The following is a 27,667-nucleotide window of genomic DNA, read 5'->3' on the forward strand; positions in this document are numbered from 1 at the left end:
CGTTTACTGTCGGAGCCAATTCTTAGAAGTGTAATTCATTTGTTTTTGTCCTTTTTCGTTCGCTTGTTTGTTTGTTTTTTGTCCCTAATTGTACGTGCTGAGTATTAATTTGGAATGTTTGTTCACCCAATTTCCTTGGCTGGTGAACAACTCAACGCTCCTTCATTCTGAGGATGTGTAATTCATGTTTACTGGTACTTGTCTCTCGGATTTCCATAGTCTTTGTTTGTGTCAGTGTTTTTGCCCCAGGGCTGAATGGTTGTTTAACCTAGTTTCATAGTGACTCCAATCTTTTAATGTTGTTGACCATCTGCTGGTATTCCTACATCAGTACCGGTGTTTTGTTTAACTTTTACTTTCCTATATTATGTTGGAGTTGAATTTCGTGAATAAAACAACTGGACCGCAGTGATTATTTTTGTTCAACCTGCACTATCTCAAGGTGACATGCACTCACACATGTGTGCTTGTACCCGTACATACCGTTCACATTAACCTTAAACGAAATGAAGCCATCATTGTTTCTTTTCTGTATTTGTTGTCAACAGTTTTGAAATAATTTGTAAATAAATATGTTAGAATTTTACAAACAACGCTAGTCTGCAGGGCTCACACTGGTATTGATGTTATAAGACCAACGTCGAAATCACTGGACTCTACCCATCTGGTCCAGTGGGTTTCAAACAAAGCTGTGTCAGAATGGTTTCATGAGTCTGTGTGACATGGCCGTCATTGTTTTTGGCAACAAGCTGCCATGTATGGGATACAAGTTGTGTGGGCTCAAGGCAAAAAAAAATGTTTTTCCAAAAACTGAAAGTTTGGAGTGGTGTTTGTTGTACAGTAGCTTTTCAATCAACATACATTCATCTTTTCCTCTATTGATTGTTTGTTTGTTCGTTTTTCTTTGTGTGTGTGTAGGTTGCCAAGGCGTATGACCACCAGGAACAGGAGTATGTCGCCATCAAGATCATCAAGAACAAGAAACCGTTCCTCAATCAAGCCCAGATAGAGGTCCGCCTCCTAGAACTCATGAATAAACATGACACAGATTGCAAGTACTATATTGGTAAGTGTGGGATTAAAGTATGCAAATAGTGTTTGGAAGAAAGGCTGCTGAAGTGGTTACGCTGGGAAGTCTCCCACAGTGCAGTGTGGAAACATCACAGCTCTGTAGTCAAATGTTGTGAGGGAAAGTTGAAATTATCGGCGGTTTAGAAAGAAGTGGAATGTAGTGGCAGATCATCTCAAGTCAGCTAAGTTCTTTGAAAGAACGATCAGAAATGTGTGTGTTGGTGTCCACTGTTTTCAACCGCTTGGATTTATCAGGAAACTTTAGCGATTTATTACCTTTTGATCCAGTCAAGGCACCTGAAATAACCCAGAACCGTGCATTTATAACGTAAGCACAGATCTTGCATTCATATTTGTAATGAAACCATGGGTAACCATGAGGGAGGTAACCGAATCTGCTGATACAGGCTTACTTAAGATCAAGGCCCTGAACAAAAATAACAGATCTGCTTCCTGGAAAACCTTATGAATGAACATGACTTAAAAGCATTTTGTTCTGAATATTTTGTAACTGATTGCTAACAGATGAAGCAGCACGGTGGAGATTTTAAATGGAAACTCAATGTCCGTAAATGTCTTCTTTTTTTTGTGAGGGGAGTTTTTCTCCCAGATAAGGAAGCAGGGTTGTAAAAGGGGAGATTCCCTTCCTAGAAGGAAACAGTTGCTCTGTTGGTTTCAGTTAATTCCATTTCCAAAGGTGCTCTTTCCTCTGTTTATTTAGAGTAGTAGTTCGTGGAGTTTGAGAAGGAAGCAGCTGGTTTAGAAAAACACCCAGCTGTGCTTTTGGTTTCAATGCACGCAGGTTAATTAACATCAGCATACTTTTAACCCTAACACTCCTCAGTCCTCCAACAGGTGAAGAATTGAGGAGTGTTAGGGTTAATATACGTGTACCTACATGTATGGGTGTACATGTATATATATTCTCAGCTGTGTATTTTGATTGATTTCAAAGTGTAGATAGTGGCCTTTAGAAGTAAAATTTAATTCATTCTTCCTTTTTTAGAGAGATAAACATTGCTTTAATAATAACACTGACTTCTGTGTAAGTGGGTTGATCGAGTGTACACTCGCCCATTGCCATTCCATCCCAATCAGCAAAGTGGAACATTTTGCCCAGCCCTTGGATTGTTTTGAAGAGGGGGATCAAGTTTGTTTGCTCTTGGAAAGGTGAGGTGAGGGGCAGCAAAATACATGTATGGCCAATGCCAGAAAGTGGTGGGCTTTGTCATCATATGATGCGATGCACCAGGGTAGTTCTGGTTGACTGACGGTGTCATAGGGGGTCAGTTTCAGGCCAGATGGTGATAGAATTTTGGCAGCCGTGTAGTGGAAGCTAAACAAGTCCTTGCAAGTTGATCACGACTTCACCAGTCATCTACATGTACAGTGTGCTAGTCTCCAGTCAAGTCACACACTGTTCAAACAGTGCTTGAAGGTCAAAATTATTTGCATATATGTACAGGTACATGTACCTGTATGCAGGCTGTTGACTGTCAACAGTACCTGTAGTGTGGGGATTTCCGAAGCGAAATATGTTGAGCGTGCAAAGAAGACAGTGTACTAGATTATTCAATTCTACTTGTAAAACTTGTAAGAGGCAGGAACAATTACCCGTGCTTGAGTGGTTCCCATCGGGTTAGTAAAAACTGTATGCAACATTGAATTACGTAGTCTGAGCGGATTTGTTAAGCGTGTTTGATGCCCTTGAGTGAGCAGGGGCCAAGCCAGGTTATGCACTAAACCACTCTGCAACATAGTCACAGAGTTTTGGTGTTTTGTTATTTCAACAAGTTGGTATTTTTGGCAGAAATTAACACTGCACCCGAGACACGTCCAACATCGGGTAATACCTTTAGCAAGTGCTTCATGAAGTGGCTGATGTCTCCTGTTCTTTTTTACAACCTCGTCTTCACAGTCAAACTTAAGCGTCACTTCATGTTCCGTAACCACCTCTGTCTAGTCTTCGAGCTCCTGTCCTACAACCTGTACGACCTCCTTCGTAACACTAACTTCCGTGGCGTCTCACTCAACCTGACGCGTAAGTTTGCACAGCAGATGTGCACGGCGCTGCTGTTCCTGGCCACGCCCGAGCTCAACATCATCCACTGCGACTTGAAGCCGGAAAACATCCTGCTCTGTAACCCCAAGCGAAGTGCAATCAAGATCGTCGACTTTGGCAGCTCCTGCCAGCTGGGTCAAAGGGTAAGGGTCAAAGGTCTCCCCAACACCGAAGTTAGCAGTTCCACTGAAGCTACAATCACTGAAGTGGAACTAAGATGATCGACTTTGGTAGCCAGGTCAAAGGGAAGGGTCAAAGATTTCCTGACATACAAGTTTAAATAAGGCACTTCCATTTAAATGGAATGACGTTTCGGAAATTCTCATCATACATTTTCTCTTCCAAGAAATTTTTCCTTTCACAAAACATGAGAATGTTTCCCACAGTGGTAAAAGATTTCCACAGATTTTCCCACCAGTGTGAAAAGATTTTCACATATTTTCCTGCAAGTGAAGAAACATCTTCATGCCCTTCCACACAAGTGAGGAAATTATTTTCACATCTTGTAAAAGGTGAACGTGAACGTAAAATCCAATTCTTTTCACAAAATTTCCCATTCCATTTCGCACTGTTAACTTTCAATTGCACAACGTTAATCAGAAGCACCACTGGTACATGTAGGCCTATTCTACTAAGACCATCAACTTTGAGTTGAGTTGTTGGGTTGAGTTGAGGTTTGTTTTGTTTTTAGTTTAGATTAGTTGCACTGTAAATGTTTCAAAAATACTTGACTAATTATGAATTATTGAGGTTAGCAATGGAATTATGTTCAGTAAATGAAACAGTGTTTCAGCCGCCGAGGGGTAACTTACAAACTCGGATTTGTTTTCCCTGTCCCTTCCCATAATTCCTTTTCAGATATACCAGTACATCCAGAGTCGGTTCTACAGGTCCCCCGAGGTTCTGCTAGGCATACCCTACGACATGGCAATCGACATGTGGAGTCTGGGGTGCATACTTGTAGAGATGCACACGGGGGAGCCATTATTCAGCGGCTCCAATGAGGTAGGTTGAATTCGTACTCCCTTCCTTGTCGGTGCTCCGCCCCCTCTTCCGGCTGTTATTGGGTGTTGATGGTTCTATTGTGCCTACGTAACCATGCGCATTATTGAAAGGTACTGTCCATTATTTGCCGTGGTCAATAAAAATACCTGACAAATTTATTGTTGAAAGGCAAACTTTGTTCAAGGAAGATTATTGGAGTTGCTTTTTTTGGAAATTGCTATTAGAAGTGTACGCAAGCATTGACACGACACACGGTTTTTATTAGAATTTGTGAGTGCAGAGCATGGCGTCGCATAGCTGCATTCAAGTGAAGGTGAGTACGTGTCCCAGATGCTGAATTCAGGCGTCATTCAAAACATGACTCAGTAACTTTTGATCTGAGATGGAAATCCTAGAAATGCCTTCTCGAAATTTACAATATTTACTGAGCTGAATCTTCATGAGATTGTTCTTAGGTTCCCTACTTTAGCTTTTGTGTAATTTTGTTGCCTCAATGGAGCACAATGCACACATGACAAATGATGGACTGTACCAGACTTGTTCCATTCAATGGCTGTGTCCAAAGTTACTGCTGTGGCTAGGAGTAACGTGTATGCCTATGGAAGTTATTGGTTAGTGGTTGAAGCCACTTGCCATAGACAAGTGTATTACCTGCAGCCACAGCCAGTCATTTTGGAGATAAATGGCCAGTGATGGGTAGAATTGCCTTGCTCAAGGGCACACACATTATTACCCCAGGCTGGATTCGAACCTGCAACCTGCGGCTGTGCCAGCCAACTATAAATCCAATACTCTTAACCAAGAGGCCACAGCACTCCAAAATGAAGACCCGGCAAGATACGGGACAGAGGGGTACCCCTTCCACATGTCCAAACTCTAAAGACGCTCTCGACCATTGTTACCTAACACATCCGCCCTAGATATCTGAAAAGAATTGCTGAGATTCCAGTCAAACAGTGACTAACACAATGGGGGGGGGGTTCTCTCCATCCTATATCTCGCTTAAAATGCCCAAATAACAGTTTCGTTTGGAGGGCCCATCATTCTGACCTTGTTTACCCTTTTTGTCCTCAGGTGGATCAGATGAATAAGATTATTGAGGTGCTGGGGATGCCCCTTCCACATATCATCGACCAGGCGCCCAAGGCCCACAAGTACTTCATCAAATCCGACAAAGTCTGGGTGCTCAAGAAGACGAGAGACGGCAAAAAGGTAGCAGCCACTGGATAGTCCAGGTTCTAGACTACTGGGTCCTTTTTTTTCCCAGCTGAAAAAAGTCAAAAAGAGTCCCATGCAATGAATTGGTCTGAGCTAAAAATTTGAGACAACTTCATGCCTCTTCTCAGTGAAAACTATTCGAAATGCTATTTCTGGTTAGGTTAAACTGAAAAATGTACCTTCTTTTATGTTTTGAAGTTTCTTCTTTTAAAGTATGAATGAGGGCCAGTTGCTGTGATGCCAACTCATTTCATATATGATGATTTGACTATAAGTTACCAAAATTCTGTTACTTGTTACTGCCACAGCATACAGACGTTTACACTTTTGGTCTTTGTTTTCTCCCCAAGTACAAGTCACCAGGGTCAAGAAAACTCCACGACATTTTAGGGGTGGAGTCTGGGGGTCCAGGTGGGAGGAGGGCAGGGGAACTAGGCCATTCGGTATCCGATTACCTCAAGTTCAAGGACCTTATACTTAGGTGAGTAGTCGCAAGTACCTGTGAGTAGTAGTTTTGACTTCTTTTGGTCTATGAGTCGATTGGTTTATTTATCAAAAATTGAAGCCAGTAGCCTAGAGTCTGTACCGATTAAAGAGAAGGTGACATATGGAGAAACTCCAGACTGATTCTGACAATCCAGCCACTGTTCAAGAGTCTTATTAACAGGACTTGTGATTCCTCATTATTGCTTGCTTTGTTACTATTGTTAGTCAGATCTAGCTGGAAAATCAGTGGACATTAAAAATTGACTGTTAAATTAATGAAAACTGTAATTAAAAGTGGAATGACGTGTGAGAGAGAAAATGATTGAAGTTTGTGGGCCTGTAGCCTCCTTATATTTGTTGGACTCTGGAATAGGAAAACTGCAGCACACTTGATCAGTCAGTTTTGATTTACTGCCTGTGCGCAATGTGTATTCCATTTTGTAGTTGGTGCTTTCTGAACTCTCATGCTGACCTGTTCTTTCACGCTTAATGTGTTCTTCACTAATTTTAATATTTATATTTTTTTTACCTGGCTCGTTTTACCCTGATAACTTTTCACTCAGAATGCTTGAGTACGACCCTGCGGCTCGAATCAAGCCTTACAACGCTCTCCAGCACTCGTTCTTCAAGCGCACGGCCGACGAGAGCACAAACACTAGCAACACCCCCTCCACCAGTCCAGCCATGGACCAATCTGCCACGCCCCCTACGGGGGATGCCTCTTCCGGCTCTAGCTCAGGTAGGGTTTCACCATTTGTTCTTTCCCACACTATCTCGAGTGAACCTTGACTTATCTTTGTGCAACTCGTAAAGACATACTTTAATTGTATGAGCCGTGAAGTTGTAGTTATTTCTAATGAAGGGTTTGGCTATTTTAGTCATTTGTAGTTCATGCCCTCGTGCTGAACTTGTGACTTCACACTGGTCAGACTCGTGACCAGCATGCAGTTAACTTTGATGACTTGTGACAACTGAATACTTGTGGTGACTTGTGACTTGCACTGGACACATTAGACAGTTTGAGATTGCTTGGTGAGTCTTCACTCATGGCGAAGTGTGATGGTCTAGTTTTTGCCTTTTGCTGACCTGATGACTTCTTGTGGCTTGTGGTGACTTGTGACTGATGTGGAAGGACTTGTGACGGTTTCTGGTGACTTGTGATGGCTTGCAGTGAGTTATGATGACTCCTGATGACTTGTGGTTGACTTGTGACTGATGTGAAATGACTTGTGACGAGTTGTGATGACTTGTGATGGTTTCTGGTGACTTGTGATGGCTTATGGTAACTTGTTATGGACTAGTGACTGACTTCTGATGGCTTGCGGTGACATGTGGTTGACTTGTCACTGATGTGAACTGACTTGTGAAGAGTTGTTATGACTTGTGATGGTTTCGGGTGACTTGTGGTGACTTGTTATGGACTGGTGACTGACTTGTGATGGCTTGTGGTGACTTGTAACAGCTTCTCATTTGTGAAGGACTACATGTAGATATTAACTTTTGATGACTAGCTGTCATCCAGCCATTGTAGTGACTTGTCAGGACGGTATTTAAGAGCAGAAGTGTAGTGCACAGATTAGGTACAATTTGAAGTCATGAGAAGTCACTGAAAGTACAATGAGAAAGGCAGGTGTGAATGATTGACTTCCTTCTGACCTCATCTCTGCTGACTGTTGTATCTGTGTTTTACTCATAGGGGGAGTAACAGGAGGGAGTCGGGGGTCAGGCTCGGGGTCTGGAGGTCGAGCACGCTCAGATCCATCCCAGACAAACACGGCAGGTTCCCATCAGGGTGGTTCCCATCATGCTTTGCAGCACGCTGCCGCTGGTAGTGGCTCCATGGACTATGAACCCTCGGCAACTCATGGCACAGCTGCAGCCAGCTCACAGACCTGGGCTGCCGGCGACGGGAACGCCTTCGGCGCGCGGCCCAACAACAGTGCACACGGACACTTTCACGGCGGGTACCACTCGCATGGCCACTCTCGGAAGCACCATCCGCACCATGCTTCACCGTCAGGTCCAAGCGGCGCTGTCACGCAACCCAACGCCATCTCTGTCCCCCAGGCATCGCAGAACCCTGTCACGAACTTGTCTTCCGGTGCGCCCCAGCACGCTCACTACAATGCCGTGGACGCGACACCGGGACCCGGCTACGTGTACCACGGACAGTTAGACTGTACCCAGAGTGGATCCTTGAATATGCAATTAGCCGGTTATGGAGGTAACACCCACTCATTACTAGGGAGCCACGCCCACCCTACCTCGGGCAGTAACCCCCATATACATGGACAGAGTGCAACAAACGCTAATATAAATTATGCAGCCGCTGTTGGGACAGCACCCTATGGGTACTCAATAACAGGGCAAGCCCCTGTCAATCCAGTTCTAGTGACAACGCAACAGACTTCATTGCAAGGTGACGAGTCTCCGATGATGGGCGTTGTACAACAAAGCCCAGTAGTCAGTCACTAACCTTTGTTGATATCCGTAGATGAACTTATTTTAGCTAGCAAACAATGTAGATAATTTTTTTTTTAAATTGCACAGTTGTTTTTTTTTTAAGAGGTCCCTCGTGGGCCGCCGTGTTGTCACAGCAGATCCACCCCCTCATGAGGAATGTAGTGGCCCATTGTAACACTCAACAGTGTACTCAGCATACTCTTGCATTAACTTGAAGGGGGGAGGACATGATTGTTAAACACGGAAAAATGGCCCCTACCTACGTGTACCTGCGCAATGAATGTGATAGCCACAGTGATTCTGTGTAGTGTTCTCCCCTGGTCTCCACCACTTACCAAAAAGGGGTGTTCAGCCTTCAGCAAAGTTGCTAAGCTCCCAACCCTTCAGATCCCTTCGTGATAAATGTGTAATTCCCTGTGGAACTGCTACACAGAGACGTTTGCTCGGAATTCTTATGCACCCAGTTGATGCACTTGTTCCATCGCTGTTGTCATCTTTCAACCGTGGAGCAGCCCAACTTAACTCCCCTCATTCTGCATCCATCTAGAGTGTCACAAAACCAGAAATAGTTGCACCTCTGTTGTTGTGACTTATCACCCCCAACTCCTGGTGCCATTTTGAGATTCACACAGAGAGCAAAGGATCATTTCCGGTTGCCTCACGTCTGTTGGATTGGCCATCCAACTCTCAGCTGGACTAGAAGAGAGCAGCCATACACAGTCCGCAATCATGCACTCACTGCACTGGTTTGTGCATGTACAGATAGCAAGCAAGTGCAAGTAGTTTTCGTCAGAATGTGCACAGTCTCCTTGTGTCATTGTGCGAGCGCTGGGCTTAAGACTGCCAACAGTGGTCAAGTGTTTGTCACGTCTCTTTGTCAATCTTTAACAAGGTACTTGCTAATGGTGTCTATAATGTATAAAGGCAGTCAGAGCGCACCTGTCCGTATCTAAAACCAACAGTCTATTCACAAAACGAAATGGGTTTACATATGCATCGTATATCATTTGGCAACAAACAGCTGTTGACAACGGAAAATCTCTTATCGATTTTTACGAATACAGTACAGTGAAATTGAACGTTAAACTTGGGAAAACGACTGGGGAAAAAAAGGAAAAAGAATTCGCAATCTCGAATGAATTTCGCATTTTTAATGCCACTTTTCCCCTCTGCGAATTTGCAGTAAAGCTTGTGTGAAAATGTGCGAAAATGGTGCATAAACGGTGCGAAAAAATTGAAAAAATGGTGCGAAAAATGTGCGAAAATGGCATGGTGCAAAAAATTTGCAAATGCCGGGCGAATCTGTGCGGAAAAAAATGCAAAAGCTGTATGAAAGTAAAGTGAACACAATGTGAAAAAGGTGTGAAAATGTCGTTCTGAAAACGTTTTGAAATTCTCGACGATGCCAACGCCGGAGGCATGGAGCAAACACACTCTCTCAATGGATGTGAGTTGTTGTTTACTGGGCCTGCATTTTATGTGTGTGGGGACTGAAATGGGCCACTGTGCATGCGTTGTGCGTATGGATCGGTTTTGAGTACAAACACGTGGTCGTCTTACTCCCCGTAGACGCGATGCAGTAAATTATTTCTAGCCCCAGGGACCACACTATTTTTTAATCAATTTTAGCACAAATGGATAGGGTTTGAGTTGCCTGAACGCTTCATTGAAAATTCCGGGAAAGGAGATGAAGTTTCTGGACATTTGATCCGCTAAAAACGGGCATTTTTTATGTGGAAGTTTAGAGGCTTTCTGGCAGATCTACAAGAAACTAGGTATTTTTTAAAAAGAAAGGGTCGGAAACACCTTAGAAAGATGAGGTTTACATCACCAATGGGGACGCATCCGAGCGATAAGTGCACAGTGATTTTCAGAATGGTGGTAGCCAAGTGTACGCGCACAGCGGCCGGTCAACATGGTGTCCGCACTTGATAGCCTCCCATGTGCCACTGTACATAGGTGGATACAGACTGCCTTCTGAGATTTTGTCTTTGGTATTCACTGCTTTTATTTCTGCTTTTCCAAGATAAATACCAAGTATTATGATATTTGGTGGCTGTTTTGTTCCTGTCGATTCCCACAGAACAAAATTGTACATTCAAAGACCAATAAAGTTTGGTGGGGGATGTTTTTGACGACTGTTCAGCTACATGTACTTGTAAACTTCACACTTAAAAATTGATTTTGTTTTTTTCTGGGTTAATTTCCTTCTCAGTTGTCAAACAGGTGTTAACATTTTCCCACTTGTGAAAAGTTTTCACACTTGTGAAAAACAGGCATGAAAGCATGAAAATTTTCCCACTGTGTAAAGAAGGTGAGAAAATTTTTCCCACTGAGGGGAAAGTTTTTAATAATTTGCTAAAAGAATATTCAATTTCTCGAATGAAAAACTGTGTGAAATTTTCCCCACTTTTGAGGTTTAACTTTCAATTGCACTGTACTGTACACCACAGTCATTTGTTGCAACTTGGCATTCTCCGAAGTCTTTGGATAATATCTCCCTTGATCCCAGCCGTCAGATTCCTTAATAGCCAGCAAGTGTACTAAGTTTCTGTTGAGGCCCCACTGTGTTTTCTTGTAACCCTTATCGCCACCCTTGTTTGATAAATAACCCGAGCAATTGTTGGTAAATCACCACAGTTTGAAAATCAGTGTTGCCAAAATCTATAACCGTACCTACTCAGCTTCCAACATCTGAATGTCTCGTCCTACCCATGACGTGTTATAAATATGTTTATTCATCAAATTGGAACTGTGTGACTGAATGGACGTTAAGAAATAATGCTGCACACGTACCTGTTGAAGGACAGTGCATGCGTGTTTAGAGCCATTGTCAACTAGTTTTATCTCATGCTGCCATAGTGACGAAGCCACGCCCACCTCTTGAGCACAGTAGGCTAGCTGTGAATAGATTTGAAAGACAAAGTTGGCAAATGTTTGCAAACATTTTTGAAAAGGGGAATCATCATCCAATTGGAGTTTCTGTTGCTGCAGTACAGGCACTGTAAGCAGCCACAAGCTTACATTGTAGCCAACTTGTGATTGGACATTGCCAGCAGACATTTGTGTGATGATTGGCCACTGTGTGCCAATCACCTGCACTACTTACCAATCAGAGAGTCTCTAAGAAATGTACATTTCCATCAACTCCCAGGTGTCTGTTTTTGGAGTGAAAATCAAGTTGACTGTTGAGATTTCTCTTCCCGTTATTCAGCATTCATGTTTCCTTTGCACGTCGAGATTTGTTTCTTTTCTGAAATGATTATTATTTGTTATTGTTATGTCGAACATGCACTCGTTTCACCTCCTTTCAATTTAAACTGAAATGTGAGTTACTGAACATCTTTACGCTCCTTTGCTGGTCCCAACCGCCGTTTCAGGGCGCTGGAACGGACAAATACCCTCACAAAAGTTTGGAGAGGAACTGTACAGGGGTCACAAAACTTTCTTGGTAATACAGTACGATTACTTGGAAATTAGCTCATCCCAGGGCCTCGTCAGTGCGGTCCAGATGAGCAAATGGCTTACATTGGCCGACTTTTTTGACCAAGTCAATGGAGCAGGGAATAAAGTTCAAAGTCACACATGCCCTCCTAAAACTACCAAGCAGACAGAAGGAGGGTCACTTTTGCACATCCCTGCACTTCAGCGGGAGACCTGGTGTCAAAATCAAAACATAAACAAATAACAAAACCTTTCCTGACTGTGGTCAACAACTGTTTGTTCCATATAACAACGATGCGGGATATGACCCGACCACTGTGGACCTTAGATTACGCACACGAAATTTAGTGGATGTCAAAGTCCGGGTGGTGTATAACCAGCCTAGAATGTCACTTACACAACCGCTGTAACTTTGTCATACGACTCCTAGCTGGACTCACTCTGGCGAATTACTCAGTTGAAAGTGATGGAGGCTGTTCTAAAATTCCTGGAAATATTCTGGTTTTTGTCACACGAGCAACGTCTCCTACTTGACCCAAGTTACAGTGAGACCCCTGTTGCAAAAGCACATCATTTTCACATCACTGCAACTTTGTTTTTGGTTCACTTGAAAAAAAATGGCATGATGGGAAGAGTGCAAAGGATCATGGGTACAGTGTATCACTGTCACCTTTTTTTCTTATAAAAAAGCGAGTAACAGGATTGGTCAGGGGTGTTTAGTTGTGGGACCTCTGATTGGTCGGTATCTGACGTGCTTCATTTGCATGGAATTTTGAGAATAATGTGCAAGTATGTAAAGTTGGAAGGAAAATATGGAAATGTATGATAATCATGTGCGTGTTTTGTTTAATATCCTCCACGAGCAATTTACATGTATGTGGTGGACTTTGTGCGCACAACACTGTTACATGTAACTGTGCATGTTGTTAAAATGTACACGGGACATAACCCACGTGTGATAGGCTACAATTATGCACACAGAGTACACCTGGAACTATTAGAAAATAATGTAATCCAAATTATCAAGCGAATTCGGTGTAATCAACAGTATGGGTCCCAGCTCTGGCGGTTTGGGACCTCGTCTCTGCAGACTTCTGGGAACTTCTTTAAAGTGACCTGGTATCATATTTGAAGGTTGTAGCTCGATAGGAAAACTAAGGTCGAAAGAAGAATGAGGTTGGAACCGGCTGAAACCTTGCATTGAGGATATATGCAGTTGGGATGGGTACCAGTTAGTTTGGTGACATACCCGCTGGGTGTTACAGTTGTGCCAATCTCCCCACTTAGCCACGTGTCATTCTAGACACGTTGATGCGTCACTCGTGTTGGGAAGAGATCACGTAGTGTATTAAAACATGTTTCAGGGAGGACACGTCCTGTAAATCACGTCTTTTTTGAGGGGTGGGGATTTTAACAGATACATCTTTGTGCAAAATCAGCCAATACTGAGTGCGAATCCCATGTTTGTCTCCACATGTTGGCAGTTCGAATAATGGATCCTATTCAGATGTCATTCCCCGTTGCCCCGCTAGGTATTCCGTCATGGGTGCAACGTTTTGAACGTGTTGTTAATCTTAAATGCAGATTTTTTTTTCTTTCCTAAAGACTGGAGTCATTGAGGTTTTGAGTTGAAACTAGGAAAAACATTTTAAAAAAACTGAATTACAAAAACGATATTTATAACATCAACACACAAAATTCTCCCAATGTGGATTCCTTAAATAGTTCTCCCAATCTGTTTCCGACTTTCTCGCTGGTTTTTTTATGTTCTGCGGACGTCAGACGCAAACAGTATTACCACCAACGAGAACTGTGCGAACTGTAGATAAATCGGTTTGTTTCGGTCCATGAAAAATGCACAAACCTTGTCCAATCCTCCATCATTAGATTATTTTAACATCAGAGTTAATGACTTAATCAGTCTTAAAGATCCATAGTGAGCGTTGCAGTTACTGAAATCCCCACCACAAAATTTTATAACCGCCCTTTGTAATCGATTTTTTAATGGAATTTTAACGATTATAGTTTTTAATTGATGGATCGAGGTCCTTCATTTAATAATTTGGAGTTTAATCATGGAATTGGAAATAGTGCAGTGAAATTTTAAATCTGGAGCTAGCACACAGGATTCCAGTATTTTTGTTCTCATAATTTTTACTTTTACCTTTTATGGATTTTATCTCAATCATTTTGTCTTTAACGAAGTCCATAATTGCAGTCCATTTTGTATGATTTTTAATCTGATTTGTTGATGCTATTTGAGCTAATTCCTCCCAAACGCCAAGGTTTTCTGCCATAGACTTTACTAAAGCTACTTTCAGGAAATTGTTTTGGTAATGTATTCATTTGTTTTGGGTGGGGCACTGGGAACACTTGAAAATGTCCATTTCATCCTTACCTAAAGGATGAAAAATTTAAAACCCTTTTATGGACATTTTAACGAAAAAAACACAGTGGTTTCGGCAGAAATGGTCCAAACGAAGAATTACGTTCCGTGCTCGATTTTAATAATGTGCATGTACCACCTGTTTCCGCAGGATTTCAGCTGAATCGCTGTATTTCTTCACTTTAAAAACCATTAAAAAATGCGAAAGTATCCATTAATTACTGTTTCCTCAGTATTCGGGATGGAATTATGTTTTGCTTTTCTTTCCTGCTCGAGTTTGTTTTTTACTACGCTTATTGATGATTCCAAAATCTTTCACGGAACATTTTTCTTCGTTTTAATTTTAGAATTTGGCGGGGGAAAATGTAACCATTCGGATTTTCCTACAAGCATTATGTATTCAGAAGTCCATATTTGGTTTTAAAATTAACAAAAATAATAGTTTAAGACCGATTTTACAACCCCAGCGTACGATACTTTCTGAGCCATTTTATGGATAACCGACAGTGTCACCGTTAAAACTTTGCCAAAAGTTTCAAAGTGAGTCAAATAACGAGGCCTACATAAACCAGATAAGATGCAATTTTTATGCGCTGTATTATATCAATATTGGGGAAATAATGCCAAACCCAATGTGAATTGGATGGGTCTGTGTGTAGAATTTAGATGCATAATTATTTGTAATGTACAGTAGACCTGAAAAAAATTGACCTCACAAGTGTAAATAGGTAAGGCTGTTGCAGTCAATTATTAAAATGACGAGGGTCTGGTGCCCGGCCCCTTGTGAGTTTTAAAAACTGCAGACTGTGTTCAGCGTGTATGTTTTTGTGTCTTCTTACTTTCAAAGAATGATTTGAAGTCGTTATTTGGCGAAAAGACAAAGCGAGGTGAACAAGGGAAAGGGCCGAGAAGCACAAATTAGCTTCAAAATACTTCGGAATCGATCCCCGTTTAGCCTTTAATTAACCGTCTTCTGGTATTATTCTCATCTTTTGGTCTGTGTGTGCACTCTGTGGTGATGAATGTCGCCCCTCCGTTTTGGGGGAACCCGGGGGGGGGGGGGTAGCGACTTTTAATGTACACAGAAAGTGCCTTACGTTGGCTGTGTTATGTTCTCTCAAAACCAGTGGGGGCTACGAAGTAAAGATTTTGGTCTTTTTATAGGTTTGTAAATTCCATCCTCGTCTTAAGCAAGAATCCACCATCGACGAACCCGATAGAGGTCGCTTCAGAACAGTAATTGATGCTGTTCCATGTTTACTTTTATTGTCGACCCTGAAGATGTTTAAGTCTAGAGCGGGTTTCGAGGATTTCAGTAACCATAATTAACTGATATTTTCATGGTAAAATAATCTTTATTAACTTAGGGTGAACAGAAGGAAATCGATTATTTTGTTCTTTTCAAGAAACAGCCGTTGGTTTTTAATCGCACTCAAGAAACAGCCGTTGGTTTTTAATCGCACTCAAATAGTCTGGTCCTCCGCAATGAGGAGGTGCCTTGGTGCTGAATGCGAGAAACTTGGGTACCAGATGACTCAAGCACATGACCCATCGACGGAAGAAATTTCTTCTAAACTTCAAGTTGAAGATTTGTGGCGATAATGTCTCGGATGGAGAACGTTGCTGCGAATTAATATTTCGGTTTTCTTCAAGAGAATGGTCAGCCTTGGAGGTGGACAGGATGGAAGGCATGTTGGGAGACAAGGGGTGAGCATTGATGTACCATAATCTATCAAGTATGGGGTCTTACTGATCAGCGTCAAACAGGCGTCAACACATTGATAGTAACGTCAACACACCGTCAACACTTACAAAATGCATTGAAAACAGACATATCGAACTATAATGTATACACTTAGAAAGAATTTCTTTTTAATCGAGTTTACACTTTACTACATTTCAAGGCAGTTTTTTTAACGCGAAAAAATTGTCTCTGAGCAGTGCCGCTGTTCGCCGCCATCTTGCCTTCTCATGGCGTTTGAATCGTACCATGGTTTACTGTATGAAGGTGACCCCCTGTAGCGTAATAGTATGGTCCGCCTGATCACGGCATAATGGGTACCGTCTTTCGTGGTTGTGCGAAGGGTGTTATTATCGTGAAATAAAACGGCTTTTCCCCCCCCCCCCAAATGTCGCCTGCTGTTGTTAGCCAAATTGTATTTTAGGCATTATATTGTGATCAAATTGCATTTCTGTTAACTTAGAATGTGATTTGGGTGTGTTGACGGTGTGTTGACGTTACTATCATATGTTGACGTTCTATTGACGTTAATTAGTACGACCGTGACTATGCCTACGGCATAGGCCTAGGCCCTATGCTAGTCAGCTAGTGATTGATAGTCAAGTCCGACTCCGAGTCATTTTACTAGGCCTAATAAAGTAAAGTCGACACCAAGTCGTTTTACTAGGCCTAAAAAAAAATATTAATTTATAGGTTGCCAGGATGGTTTTCATGGTCAGATGGTTAAACTTTTAGCCGAGGCCCGCCTGACCAGAGGAGAAAAGCCTACATGTACATGTACGTGAATATTTAGGCCTACTCATCAGCATCGTTCACATCTTGTCATGCTTGTCGCATCTCTTTCCCTAGGGCCTACTAAGACTCTAGTTTAGTTCCAAAGCATCTGACAATAAAGTGACATTGTATTATTTGCGAATTGTAGGCCCTAATGGTTGACTAAACGTTTAAGGTTCAGACAGCTTCACCAGATATGATTTCCATTTAATCATCAACAATCATGAATGATTTATTTTGGAATCAGGTGAGAAATCACAATATTGATTGCCAGCCATCTAGTATCTATAATCATATCCCAGCATCCTTTGCTGTGTTTACATGTACATGCATGTATGATGTTCTTGGTCTCAAGTCAAGTCGTTACGTCAGCACTGTCGTCGTTATGTAGTTTGTGCAGGCCTATTTGTGAACTGTTTTCACGGCCTCAATAACAGAAAGACTGGAGTGCATTCCTCCCCTTCCCCGTCCCTCTAGGGCTTTTTCTTCAACGAGCACGAGCCCAGCATCTTGCAGTCACCGGAAGATGAAGAGCTGCTGATCACGCAGAACCTGCAGGCAGAAGAGGAGCCCCACTTCAAGAGATGCAGCACTCTGTGGATGGTGGCCTTACAAGTGGTACTCATTGTAAGTCGGTGATCAAAGGTCCAAAAAGCCTTTTGCGAGTTCCATTTGAATAAAATCGGGCACACTGCATTCTTTAAATCTTTAAATTCACAAGAACATACATGTATGTAACAATTTTAATTCTCCATACAAAATATGCCTTGTGATTCGATGCAAGCTTTTGCTTCGTTACATAAGAGACGCTTGGCACCAGTACATTTTTTTTCGATGGATAAGAAGGGAACAGAGGACTTGTAATGGTAATGTTTCCTTTTATGTTTAGTTTGGATGCTAAATCAAAATGTTGTTATGTTCTGCCATCTTATAAGGTACAGTTCTTATTGTCAAAAAGTTATCAATGTTATTATTTAAACTCTGATATTAGTATTTCTAAGTGATCAAGCTGGCTTTTATTGTTTTGTTATTCCTACTGGGATCAGTCCTATTAAAGGACAGTATGGATTACCCATGTGGATGCAACTATGTTGGCTAGGCTTGTAAACCTACATGTATCTCATTTTGTAAGACACCTTGTCCTGGTTCTTTATCATAGTTGGCTGAAATTCGATCAAGTGTGGCTCACTAATATGGGCTAGTGCATGAATTTGGCATCAGGGTTACTTGACACATGCCTAGACATAGCTCGCGCATCAATTCCAGAGACAAGTGCCCGGTCAGGTACAAGTCTTAACAATTTTGACTGGCACAATAACCAAGCTGAACTGGAATAGTTACAAGCCTGGAGGGTTTCTTTTCTTAGCTGTACATGTCTACAGTGACTCAAAATTCGACTGCGTCTATTAAAACTAAACGAACCTTCAGTTGGTGCAGTTTTTCAATTGATACTGAGTGAAAAGTTGAATTGAAACAGTTAAAACCCTGGAAGAACTCTTTTCCTTGTTGAGTATGGCAACTCAAAATTAGACTGCATCAAGGTACACTAAAATGAATCTTCAGTTCAATTTTTGTTGCAATTTTTGAAGTGCTATCGAAAGTTGAATGAAAACAGTAAAATCCTGAGAGAATATTTTTGTAGTTTGAGGTGTGTTATAAAACACATAAGGAGTGACCAAATCCAGTCACTTGTGCAAGCCTAGGCCCTCGGGACCGTGAGTGACCAGAAGAGGGTCCTATTTCCAGAGGTCGAAGGCCAAGGAATATACTGTAGGACCCTGTTCTGGTCACTCACAGTCCACTCAGGGACATAGTTATGCACCGATGACCTCATTGACAGTCTATATTTGTGTAATAGGATATTTTTGTTAAAGTTCAGAAATTTCAGCTTTTTGTCACACCTGCACGGCTTTGACAGCCATGTCATAATTTTCCTTTAGTTGTTTTTGAATGTTTCTACTTTTATAAGTTTTGACAATGGTTCCTTTTTAAAAACACATATGAGAACTGCATCTTAGGCACGAGCATCGCTGACCAGTCTGACCCTGTATAATTCTGTCACAGACTGCGTACCTGGCTGCTTCAGCTGTCCTCCCGTACGCCATCGAGCCCTGCGTCAATCGCAACGCCACGCGGGCGGAGCAGTTGGAGGATGCGTTTGTCTACCTAGCCTTCAGCCATCCCGTCGTCTGGCTGCTGCTGCTACTGGCCGACCGCTTTCTCCAGTACCGTCACACGCTGCTGCGACGCCACGGCTACCTAGACTTCACCCAGAAGACCAGATACCTGCGCCGCACGGCAGAGTTTGTGTTTTCACTGGGTGAGACATTACCGCACCTCAATTTGTCCACCCCAATGTTCGTGATCAGTCCTGCATGTGGCAAACAAGCTGATTTTTGTGTCTTATCTTACGTCTCTGACAGGCAATGCGTTCATGCTGACCATCGTCCTGCTGCGCTACAAGTTCATGTCACAGGTGAGCTCCGTCAAGCCCGTGGGAACAGCGTCGATTCACGGCGTCAACTACCAGGAGATGATCATTGGCGTGGAGTCCATCATCGCGCTCTTCTGCTGTGCAAGATATGCAAGTGAGCAATTTTCAGTCGTGCTTACTAGGCTGGTCAGTGAAACCATGTCCTCATGGTACACTGTTGACCAAAAATTTCGAAAACACAAGATTCAGTAGCCAGCTGAAGACAGAGAGGCTTTCCATGGTAGCCATCTTGCAGGGCAGTTCTTTTGTTGCACATGGAAACTTCCTTTGTGCATATCCTGTGGAATTAAAGGTCTGGCCTGCAAGATGGTCGCCGTGCAAACCCTCTATACAATCAAATGCCACAATGTACAGCCAGGGGTTGGCTGTACCCAGCCACGGGAATGGATTCCAACGAAATCCCAAAGAGCTTACCTTGAGCATCGGTTACCGTTGTCATTTTTTCCGGATCTTAATCTGCAGTGTTAGTTTACAAGTTCAACAAAGCCGAGCTCCCACCCGACGCCGAGCAGGAGGAGCAGATGATAGCTGTCATGCAACCCAGCACTCACCTGCCGGACATTGGTTATAGGTGAGTGCCCTGGGTTTGATTTCCACTCCATGCTCTGCACTTTCTTGTTCTAGCACCCACACACTAGATATTGGTTATGGGTTGATGTCCTTGGTTCGATTGCCTCTGTGTGCATGGTTTTTGTCTTATTTTAGCATCCACATTCTGGATATTGTTTTGGTCATATCTGGGTCTTAACCAGTCAGTGTCAGTTTTTCTTACCCGAAAAAGCTGCTGGGGGCAGTTTTTTTTTCTTCAACTTTTTCCAAATTCTTCAATGTTGCGACTGCGCTTTGACCCAATCTAGCATGATGCATTAATACGTCATCCGAGGAAATGAAAGATGAATTCCTGAAACGAGTGTATACGTCCTCCGTGGAAGAAATAAGGAAAATTATGTGTGTTTACACGTCGTCGTTGTCCGGCGTTAAGTGGTTAAATACGTCTTATTACTCCTTGAGGGGTTGTAGTTGGAATAAACCGAACAGGGTTGTGTGTGCACATGAATGCACGTGCACTTCACTGTCAAAGATGCTTGTACAATTGTTGCTCGAAGCTTGGCTCATTTGTGATTGCTGCAGTGTTTATGGTTAATTGGTTCTGCTTGATTACAATCCTTGGGAAAATAGGAACATTTGTAGCAGTCATTTCTTTCTTGTCATCTGAGGAAGGTTGCCTGGTTTAGTGTGCCAGGTTCGATTCCCACTGTGCTCAGTCTTTGCCAGTTCTAGTACCAACCCTCCATATTTGGTTCCAAGGTTGGTGTCCTCAGTTCAGTCACCTCTTTGTGCATGGTCCTGTCTCACTCTGGCACCCCCCGTGAACTGTTAAGTTTAAAGGTCAGTGTTTGGGGTGTGATTCTGAGTACACACTTGTTCTGTGCTTTTTTTTTTTTGGCTTCCGCCCACCAGATATTGGTCACAGGGTGGTGCCTTGGGTCCGATTCCCCACTGACTTTGTGCTCGCTCCTTGCTTGTTCCAGCACCCACTCACCAAATTTGCATCATAGATTTGTGTCCCCAGGTTCGATTCCAGAGTCCTTGCTTATTCTAGCACCCATCCCCCCCAGAGTTTGATCATAAGTTGGGGTCCCTGGTTCGAATTCCACCGTGTGCTTGGCTATTGGTCTTTTCTTGTCCTAGCACCCATATCTCAGATATTGGTTATGGGTTAGTGTCTCGGGTTCGATTCCCACTGAATGCTTCGTTATTTCTCAATGTAGCACCCATATTCAAGGTACTGATGGTCAGTGTTCTGGGGTTCAATTCCCTCTATATGCGTAGTTGTTTCTTGTAGCACCCGCCTACCAAATATTTGCTGCAAGTTAGTATCCAGTGTTTGATTCCCTCAGCATCCTCAATCGTTTCTTTCTTGTAGCATCCACCTACCAATTATTGGTTGCAAGTTAGTGTCCTGGGTTCGATTCCCATTGCTTGCATGGTCCCTTGTTCTCCCAGCACTGTGGGGTACCTCCACATATGTAGAGACTTATGGAAAATTCAAAATTCAATGAGAGTATTGTTTGGCTGTTGCGTATCTGCATCTGCCTTCTAACAGGATGCATCATCAAAGCCCATTTTCCATAAACCGAAATGTGCAGTCAGTAAATTAACGGCAGTATTTCATTTGGCTCAGTTTAAGTTATGCAAACGTGTGCAACTTTATGCACTGGAAACAGATTGTGTCTAGCTACCGATAACAAAACTGCTTGTGATATTTACAAATGTTGCACTTGCACCTTGTATTGAGGATGCATCATTCAGAACTTGTTTCGTCTCATTTCTTTATGTTCAACAAGCACATACATGGATTAAAAATACATGTAGCAACCCCCGGGGCTATGTAAAATTTTCTCCACACAAGAAATAAATGAAGTGCACTCTAGTGACTTAGTATAGAGGCTTTGTGTGGTAGCCATCTTGCAGGGCAAGTTGTTTTGTCCCACAGGGAAACCTCCTTTGTGCATACCCTGTGGAACAAAAGAACCGGTCTGCAAGATGGCAGCTATGCAAACCCTCTATATCTCCGTGGTCTTTGGTCCACCTCAGGGACAGCCAGTACGTGGAAGCCCTGCTGGAGAGACAGGCGGACATGATCCGCTACCTCAAGCATCACACCGAATACCTGAGCAAACGCATCTTGAAGCTGCGAGCGTCGCAGAAAGACGGCCGTCTGATGGGCAGTGTACAGGTCTAGGCGGTGGCGGAGTCACCAAGTCACTAGGGTCAAATGTCAGCAGCAGAGAATCAGGGAAGGGTGGTTGCTTTACAGTGTCGCGCCTGCTTTCCGGGGATAGCAATTTGCGATAATTAAGCAACTCCGGCAACTGTCTTGTCATCTTTAGGGTCTTTATTTATATTTTCTTTTGGGGGTGTGTCCAGGTCAGAGAGAAAGTTGCGATGCAATAAATATGTGCCTTTTCATAGCCACTAATCTAATCTCCATGACAAAAATCTGGATTATGATTCCGTACTTAGCAAACAAATGAAACTATGCACTGGCTCTCAGCCTTCCATTGGAATGTGTGCAGGGAACCAGTCATTGTCCCCCTCCATCATTATGAAAATGTCCACATGGTCTGTGGTCCCGGGGGGGGGGGAGTTGTAGGGGGATGGGGGAGGGGGAACTTGCCCCGGGAAATAAATTGAAATGTAAAAAAAGGGAAAGAAAGGCGTTCGGAAAAGGGATGAAAATCTCCAGGTTGTTTGACGGTACAAGTACCTTGGAGTTGACCCCCTTACATCACTGATGGCTTTTCAGTTTGTTATGAGAGTAAAAAAACAAAATTGGTGATGGCGACAATGTAAGCGGCTATTCTTCTGGCCAATCAGCAGTCCTTGGAAGAATACTGTGGAAAACACCTGAGGAGCTCTACAGTTGAACACAGATGAGAGCACTGTTAATTTACAAGGTCATATTTATAACAAGGACAATTAACGTTGAGGTCCCAAGTCTTTGTTTATTTTTCCATTACTAATAATACAAGGTAACTGTTATAGGCAGGTGACTTGTAAAGGCCCAGGGACCTTGTTATAACAGTTTTCCATTGTACATGTACATGTTTATGGAAATTGGAGGAGCAATCACCGTGTCAAAGTTCACTCGTTTGAACTTTGCGGCAACGCTGTCCGTGTTCATTGCTAAATGGCGGCTGATTGCACTTCGCAACGTTATACTCGTATGTACCCTACCACATGTGGGAAGGTTGTGTGTCGACATGCCGTTCGCATCATCATGCATGACTTTTTTTAGGCGGCCTTCAGCGTCATTCATTATCTACTAACTACCTGTCCGCCTCCCTCTTCAAATACACGCCTATTGTACGATTGATTGCTTTGCCCTTCATTGGACTTTTGAATTTCAAGAAATCGAAGGTTACACTGGACGTCTGTTCAACTGTTTAAATGGAAATATTTGCAAGAGTCGGCTGTGCTCGTATAGGAAGCTTTGACTGTGAAACAGATGTTGTCTTGATTTCTATTAAATAGTGGCACTGAATGAATTGCGCAATGCTTTGTTCCTTTGGTAAGTAGTCCTTGCCTGAAGCATAAAAACAATTTGTACTTTATTACTATTATATAAAACGTGCAGGACAAAGTTGTTAAAACATGCATCGTAGAAATGTGCAAATTTTGTTTCTTTTCTTTTTCATTTTATGTTAAAATATTAATCTCTGGAATCGTGTATGGCGGTTTGTTGAAAAAATACAAATTTGTAACCAAAAAGGTCTCTGACTGATTTGTTTTCATAAGGTCTACAGAATGGTGTTCGTTTTAGTGCTGTGTCTGGCACCTAATATGTGGGGTATACGTTTTGACTTTATCAGTATGTTTTCATTTGCCTTTTTTTACTTATTTACAAACCGTTTCCGTTGGAAAGATTATAAAGATGCAGTTTACGCGCCAACTGGGTTGACCGTTTTACGAGCGCGCCCTCCAATGACTCTTTGCTAACGTTTACAGCTCAGGCGATTAATAAAAGTTGGCTCGTGTCCATGACATGTTGTTGTCGAGCTCAAATGCGTCACGCGCATCCTCGATTACTCCATTGTTGCATTGTTCCGGCTAAAAATAGCTGTTTACTAAACCCGCCATATAAGGCAAGGATGTACCATATATGGTAGGGGCGGATCTGACGTCGTGAAATATTTACATGACGCGGCATGGTTACGCAGAAATCCACACACCCGATTGGTTCTCTGTAGGAGTCGAACGTGACGTCACCGCTGTATAAGAGAATTTGCTGGCGTTGCATTAGCATTCGCAGCTGGGAACACAACAACAACGAGTCAACCAAATGCTACATTTGGGGAAATTTTTAGTGTTGGAATATCACATCTTGCTTTCCCCATTGTCAAATTTTCTGAGTAGTTAGTGTTTGGAGGATATCAGTTCCCTTTGAGGAAAGTTCTGAAGTTACACGGTCTCCGAAGATAAGGATTTTAACCACAAATTTCGCAACATATTTTGTGGTTGTCGAACAAAGCAAGCAGACAACTCGGCTCTTCCTCGACGTAAAACTTCTAAGTGAAAACATTCGACAGTCATGAAGGACGAAATCGCAGCGGCGGTGTTTTTCCTGGCCCGCCTCATCAACGTGAAACGTAGCTTCACCTCGGAGCAGATGGCGGAATTCTCGGAGAACCTGGTGGCGTGTCTGATCGAGAAGTTTCGGAATCACTGGTACGAAGAGACGCCGAGCAAGGGTCAGGCTTTCCGCTGCATCCGTATCGCCCACGACGAACCCAGGGACATTGTTTTGGTGCGAGCCGCTAAGAAAAGTGGACTGGACTTCGACAAAATGAACCTCCCTGCTGATTTTACACTCTGGGTGGATCCTCTGGAAGTCGTCTGCAGGTATGGCCTATGTGGAAGTTAATTCAGGGCGGATGACAACAGCCTATAAACTGAATTCGATCCACTGCGACCGCAAACAATGGATCCATTTTGTTAGCATTGGTTGTGTGGAACAAAAGAACCGCTGCATGACTAATGAGTCTAGCTTGTTTTCAAGGGCGCGAAGAGTCGGTCCTTTGGTCTGTCGACAATGAAAATGTACATGAACCCCCTCCCCTTTCCCCAATAAACCACTGTTGTCATGCTCCAAAATTTCACGTCAAGAAGTAAACACATGCTACCTTTTCACTGATCAAGTGAAACTCGCGTTGAATCTTCATGAATAGTCATCACGACCATTGTTAGATTTGGCCTAGTTAGGCGAACTGTCCCAGTAAACATGGTAGAGAAACAACACGAAGGCATTGAAGAGACCATTCAAGGCTGCTATTTCATTGTACTAGTTTATTGATTGTAGTTTTGTCTAAATTGGTATTAAGTAAATTAAATGAATAAGACATTGATCGTTGATCATGTTAATGTTCTGCTTTTCAGGTTTGGAGAAAAGGGAACAATCTGCCCGATTGCATCCTTCCCGAAGAAGTCGTCTCCACTACAAGTTAACGACAATGAGACGACAACAACAACATTGCAAACGGGCGACGCCAATGGCAATATGGACTTGAACGCCAACCCAAAGTCCGTCCTTGACAACATCACGGAGGTCCTGCAGAGGAACTCCAGCACAGTGGCCAACGACAATGTCGGGGGCGTGGTCACTACCCACCACCGGGGGCGGAGGAACCGGACCAAGTACAACCTGGTCCGAAACACCATGAACAGTGAGCAGGACTGGCCAGCGCTGTCCCACCACAAGTACCGTTGGGTCAGTAAGACCCTTACAGCCCAGGCGTAGCCCGATCCCGGCTGCACACAAACTCAACCAATACCAAATGCAAATCTCTGATCTTTTTGACTAATTTTTTTTAATATTAAAAAGAAAATTTCATCATGCAAATAGTGTGATTTTTAATTGAAACATTTTTTCTGTGATCTTTGCCAGAGTCCGAAAACGGGTTGGATACTGTTTTGATACCTTTTTATACATCTACGCTCAACTGGTGCTTCAAGTGATGTACATAATATCATTTTTCACACTTCCTTTATTCATACAATGTATGCTAGTGTCAGGTTGGCCGTGCTTAAATTAAAACTTGGCAAATGAGCTGAAGAGTGTGATAAATCTTTGATGTATCACGCAAAACAACAGTGTAGCGATAAATTGTTGGGTACACGCTGACTCTGTTGAGAGGAAAAAACCACGGCGATAGATGAAAATCGTCTTGACAATTGAATTATTTCCCAGAGAAGAAATTCCTTCGCGTGATTACGTGGACATGTACATCCCAAATGGTTTGAACTGTCGCTGTTCGTACCAAATCAACTTTGTAGAATGTAAATGATCCCAGGATTTTCATCAACAAACAAAATATCTCTTTCCCCGGAAACTTCTAAACCCCTCGGCTGTTGTCAAAGACTGTTTGCAGTTTATGCTGTAAGTGCCTCTTGTTCACACAGTAACAAGAGAGTAGAATTCTCCTCCCTTCGTAGTCATGAAACAGCCGTAATACTTTTTGCAGCAGGCTGAATGACTCATCTTCCACACTGGCCCCCGCCCTCAAAAGGGTCCTTTTTTTTCTTCTCTCTCTTGCAGTTGGATTAATTGCAAGGCAAATTGAATCGGCTGACTTCCTTATTATGTTACCTGAGCACTTTGACCGAGTCAGGGTTCCTCCCAAAATGGAACAGCATCCATTCATAATTAAGCTTGTCTGCAATCGGACATGATGGAACCTGTTGACATTTTGTTTCTGATGATGTTTACATGTAGTTGTCAAGATGATTTTCACTTTCTTTGACTATATTCAACCTGGAACAACCATTCCATGCTTGTACCAAGCTTGTATTTAAAAGAAATCAATCAAGAACTTATATTTAAGAATTAAAAGGCCTTTTTTTTTCTACTTGCATGGAGATACATACGTTATACATAAATTTTTTTGCTCAGTCGCACAAGGGAAATTCTCTTGAAGGATACTTCCAATTGAATGTGGTTGTATATGCATGTACCTAACTGCTATCTATTCAATCCCTCTGTGTCGGAGTTCAAAGGTCAATCGAACAGTATTCGGTATTGTAAGGGTCACAGATGTACATTTAACAGTAACCAAATCTTTGTACAGCGAGGTTCTTTTAGTTGACCTCATTCGTGCAATATGAATTCTTATATGTTGAGCATTATGTAAATCATGACTTTATTTTAGAGTTTTTGGTGTTTTGCAAGGAAAACAAGTAGACAAAAGTTTCACCATAGATGGACATGAGACGATTGGACAGTAATGCTTGCAAAGAATTTTTAGTACGAATCATGGGTCACCAATTAGTTTTCCTGTTGTTTGACATTTTTATTTTTCGTGGTGTGTTTGGTTTTTATCCATTCTGGTTATTTTTGCTAGGGCATTCCATTGGGAATATGAGTGACGGACAGGATTCAAGACTTCACTGAAATATATTTTTCGAAAAGTTGTAATGCAGGTCATTGTATTTTTGTTACAAAGTAACAAATGAAAAAGAAAAAAGATTTTAAAGAGTCCTATTTTTGCCATATAAATCCACCTTTCTAAATCCTACTTTTAAATAGTGGACAAAATCCTGCACAAAATGAATTTCATATTCCCAGATTTGCCACCAATAATTTCGCTTCCTTTTAAGTTTCTTTTTATAGTCATCAATTCCATGAACCATCAAACAGTCGTCTGTTAATCCAAATGGAGTGAAACCAGACGACTGTTTGGCTTTCAATATTTTTGTGTTGCTTCACATCGTGCTACGTGTAACGTGCTGTTGATCGAGACCAATTTTATTAGTACACAAGATGCGTTGACTTTATCACAGATACAGAATCATTAACCACGTTAAGTCGTCCTAACCCAATTTGGCCTCGTTTTGATACAACACATTTCTCAACAGTTTTGCAACTTTTTTTACATTTTGAGTATAGAAAAAGGTAATAAAATGCAATGTTATTGAATTTGTACAGAAAAGAAATAAAGTGTTAAAACATCATGAATTGGAACT

The 27,667-nt window shown here is 42.3% G+C and overlaps 3 protein-coding genes across 4 annotated transcripts in view; all 3 read left to right on the plus strand.

Annotated features, from left to right (window-relative positions):
• LOC110990198 (dual specificity tyrosine-phosphorylation-regulated kinase 1B-like) overlaps positions 1-14,937 on the plus strand; it is a 60,513-nt gene extending 45,576 nt beyond the window's left edge. For both annotated transcript variants that reach the window (XM_022255066.2, XM_022255065.2), the window contains exons 4-10: positions 919-1,066; positions 2,990-3,276; positions 3,992-4,138; positions 5,213-5,350; positions 5,707-5,837; positions 6,406-6,581; positions 7,539-14,937. In XM_022255066.2, the coding sequence (XP_022110758.1) occupies positions 919-1,066; positions 2,990-3,276; positions 3,992-4,138; positions 5,213-5,350; positions 5,707-5,837; positions 6,406-6,581; positions 7,539-8,317 (1,806 nt within the window). In that variant the 3' untranslated portion in view covers positions 8,318-14,937. The remainder of the gene's footprint in view (positions 1-918; positions 1,067-2,989; positions 3,277-3,991; positions 4,139-5,212; positions 5,351-5,706; positions 5,838-6,405; positions 6,582-7,538) is intronic.
• Positions 14,938-15,641: 704 nt separating this feature from the next.
• On the plus strand, positions 15,642-23,419 carry LOC147797907 (transmembrane protein 192-like). Its single transcript, XM_087142372.1, has 6 exons — positions 15,642-15,842; positions 17,128-17,277; positions 18,715-18,970; positions 19,074-19,238; positions 19,607-19,715; positions 21,743-23,419. The coding sequence occupies exons 1-6, from the start codon at positions 15,792-15,794 to the stop codon at positions 21,888-21,890; spliced, it is 879 nt and encodes a 292-aa protein (XP_086998498.1). The 5' UTR covers positions 15,642-15,791; the 3' UTR covers positions 21,891-23,419.
• A 513-nt stretch (positions 23,420-23,932) lies between these two features.
• Positions 23,933-27,665, plus strand: LOC110990201 (maternal B9.15 protein-like). The gene is made up of 2 exons (XM_022255070.2): positions 23,933-24,550; positions 25,085-27,665. Exons 1-2 carry the CDS (start codon positions 24,240-24,242, stop codon positions 25,443-25,445), a joined length of 672 nt encoding a protein of 223 aa, XP_022110762.2. The 5' UTR covers positions 23,933-24,239; the 3' UTR covers positions 25,446-27,665.
• The last annotated feature ends 2 nt before the right edge of the window (positions 27,666-27,667 follow it).

Source organism: Acanthaster planci, linkage group LG10 (assembly GCF_054643075.1).
Source record: "Acanthaster planci isolate LZ-2023a linkage group LG10, COTS_SCS, whole genome shotgun sequence".
NCBI classification, from domain to species: domain Eukaryota; kingdom Metazoa; phylum Echinodermata; class Asteroidea; order Valvatida; family Acanthasteridae; genus Acanthaster; species Acanthaster planci.

Bases quoted from the DNA above. Each gene is read 5' to 3' on its own strand.
- LOC147797907 (XM_087142372.1), top strand. From the start codon at position 15,792: ATGGTCAGCCTTGGAGGTGGACAGGATGGAAGGCATGTTGGGAGACAA. The intron at 19,239-19,606 runs GTGAGCAATTTT...CTTAATCTGCAG, and splicing joins CTGCTGTGCAAGATATGCAA to TGTTAGTTTACAAGTTCAAC. The intron at 19,716-21,742 runs GTGAGTGCCCTG...GGTCCACCTCAG, and splicing joins CTGCCGGACATTGGTTATAG to GGACAGCCAGTACGTGGAAG.
- LOC110990201 (XM_022255070.2), top strand. From the start codon at position 24,240: ATGAAGGACGAAATCGCAGCGGCGGTGTTTTTCCTGGCCCGCCTCATC. The intron at 24,551-25,084 runs GTATGGCCTATG...TCTGCTTTTCAG, and splicing joins CCTCTGGAAGTCGTCTGCAG to GTTTGGAGAAAAGGGAACAA.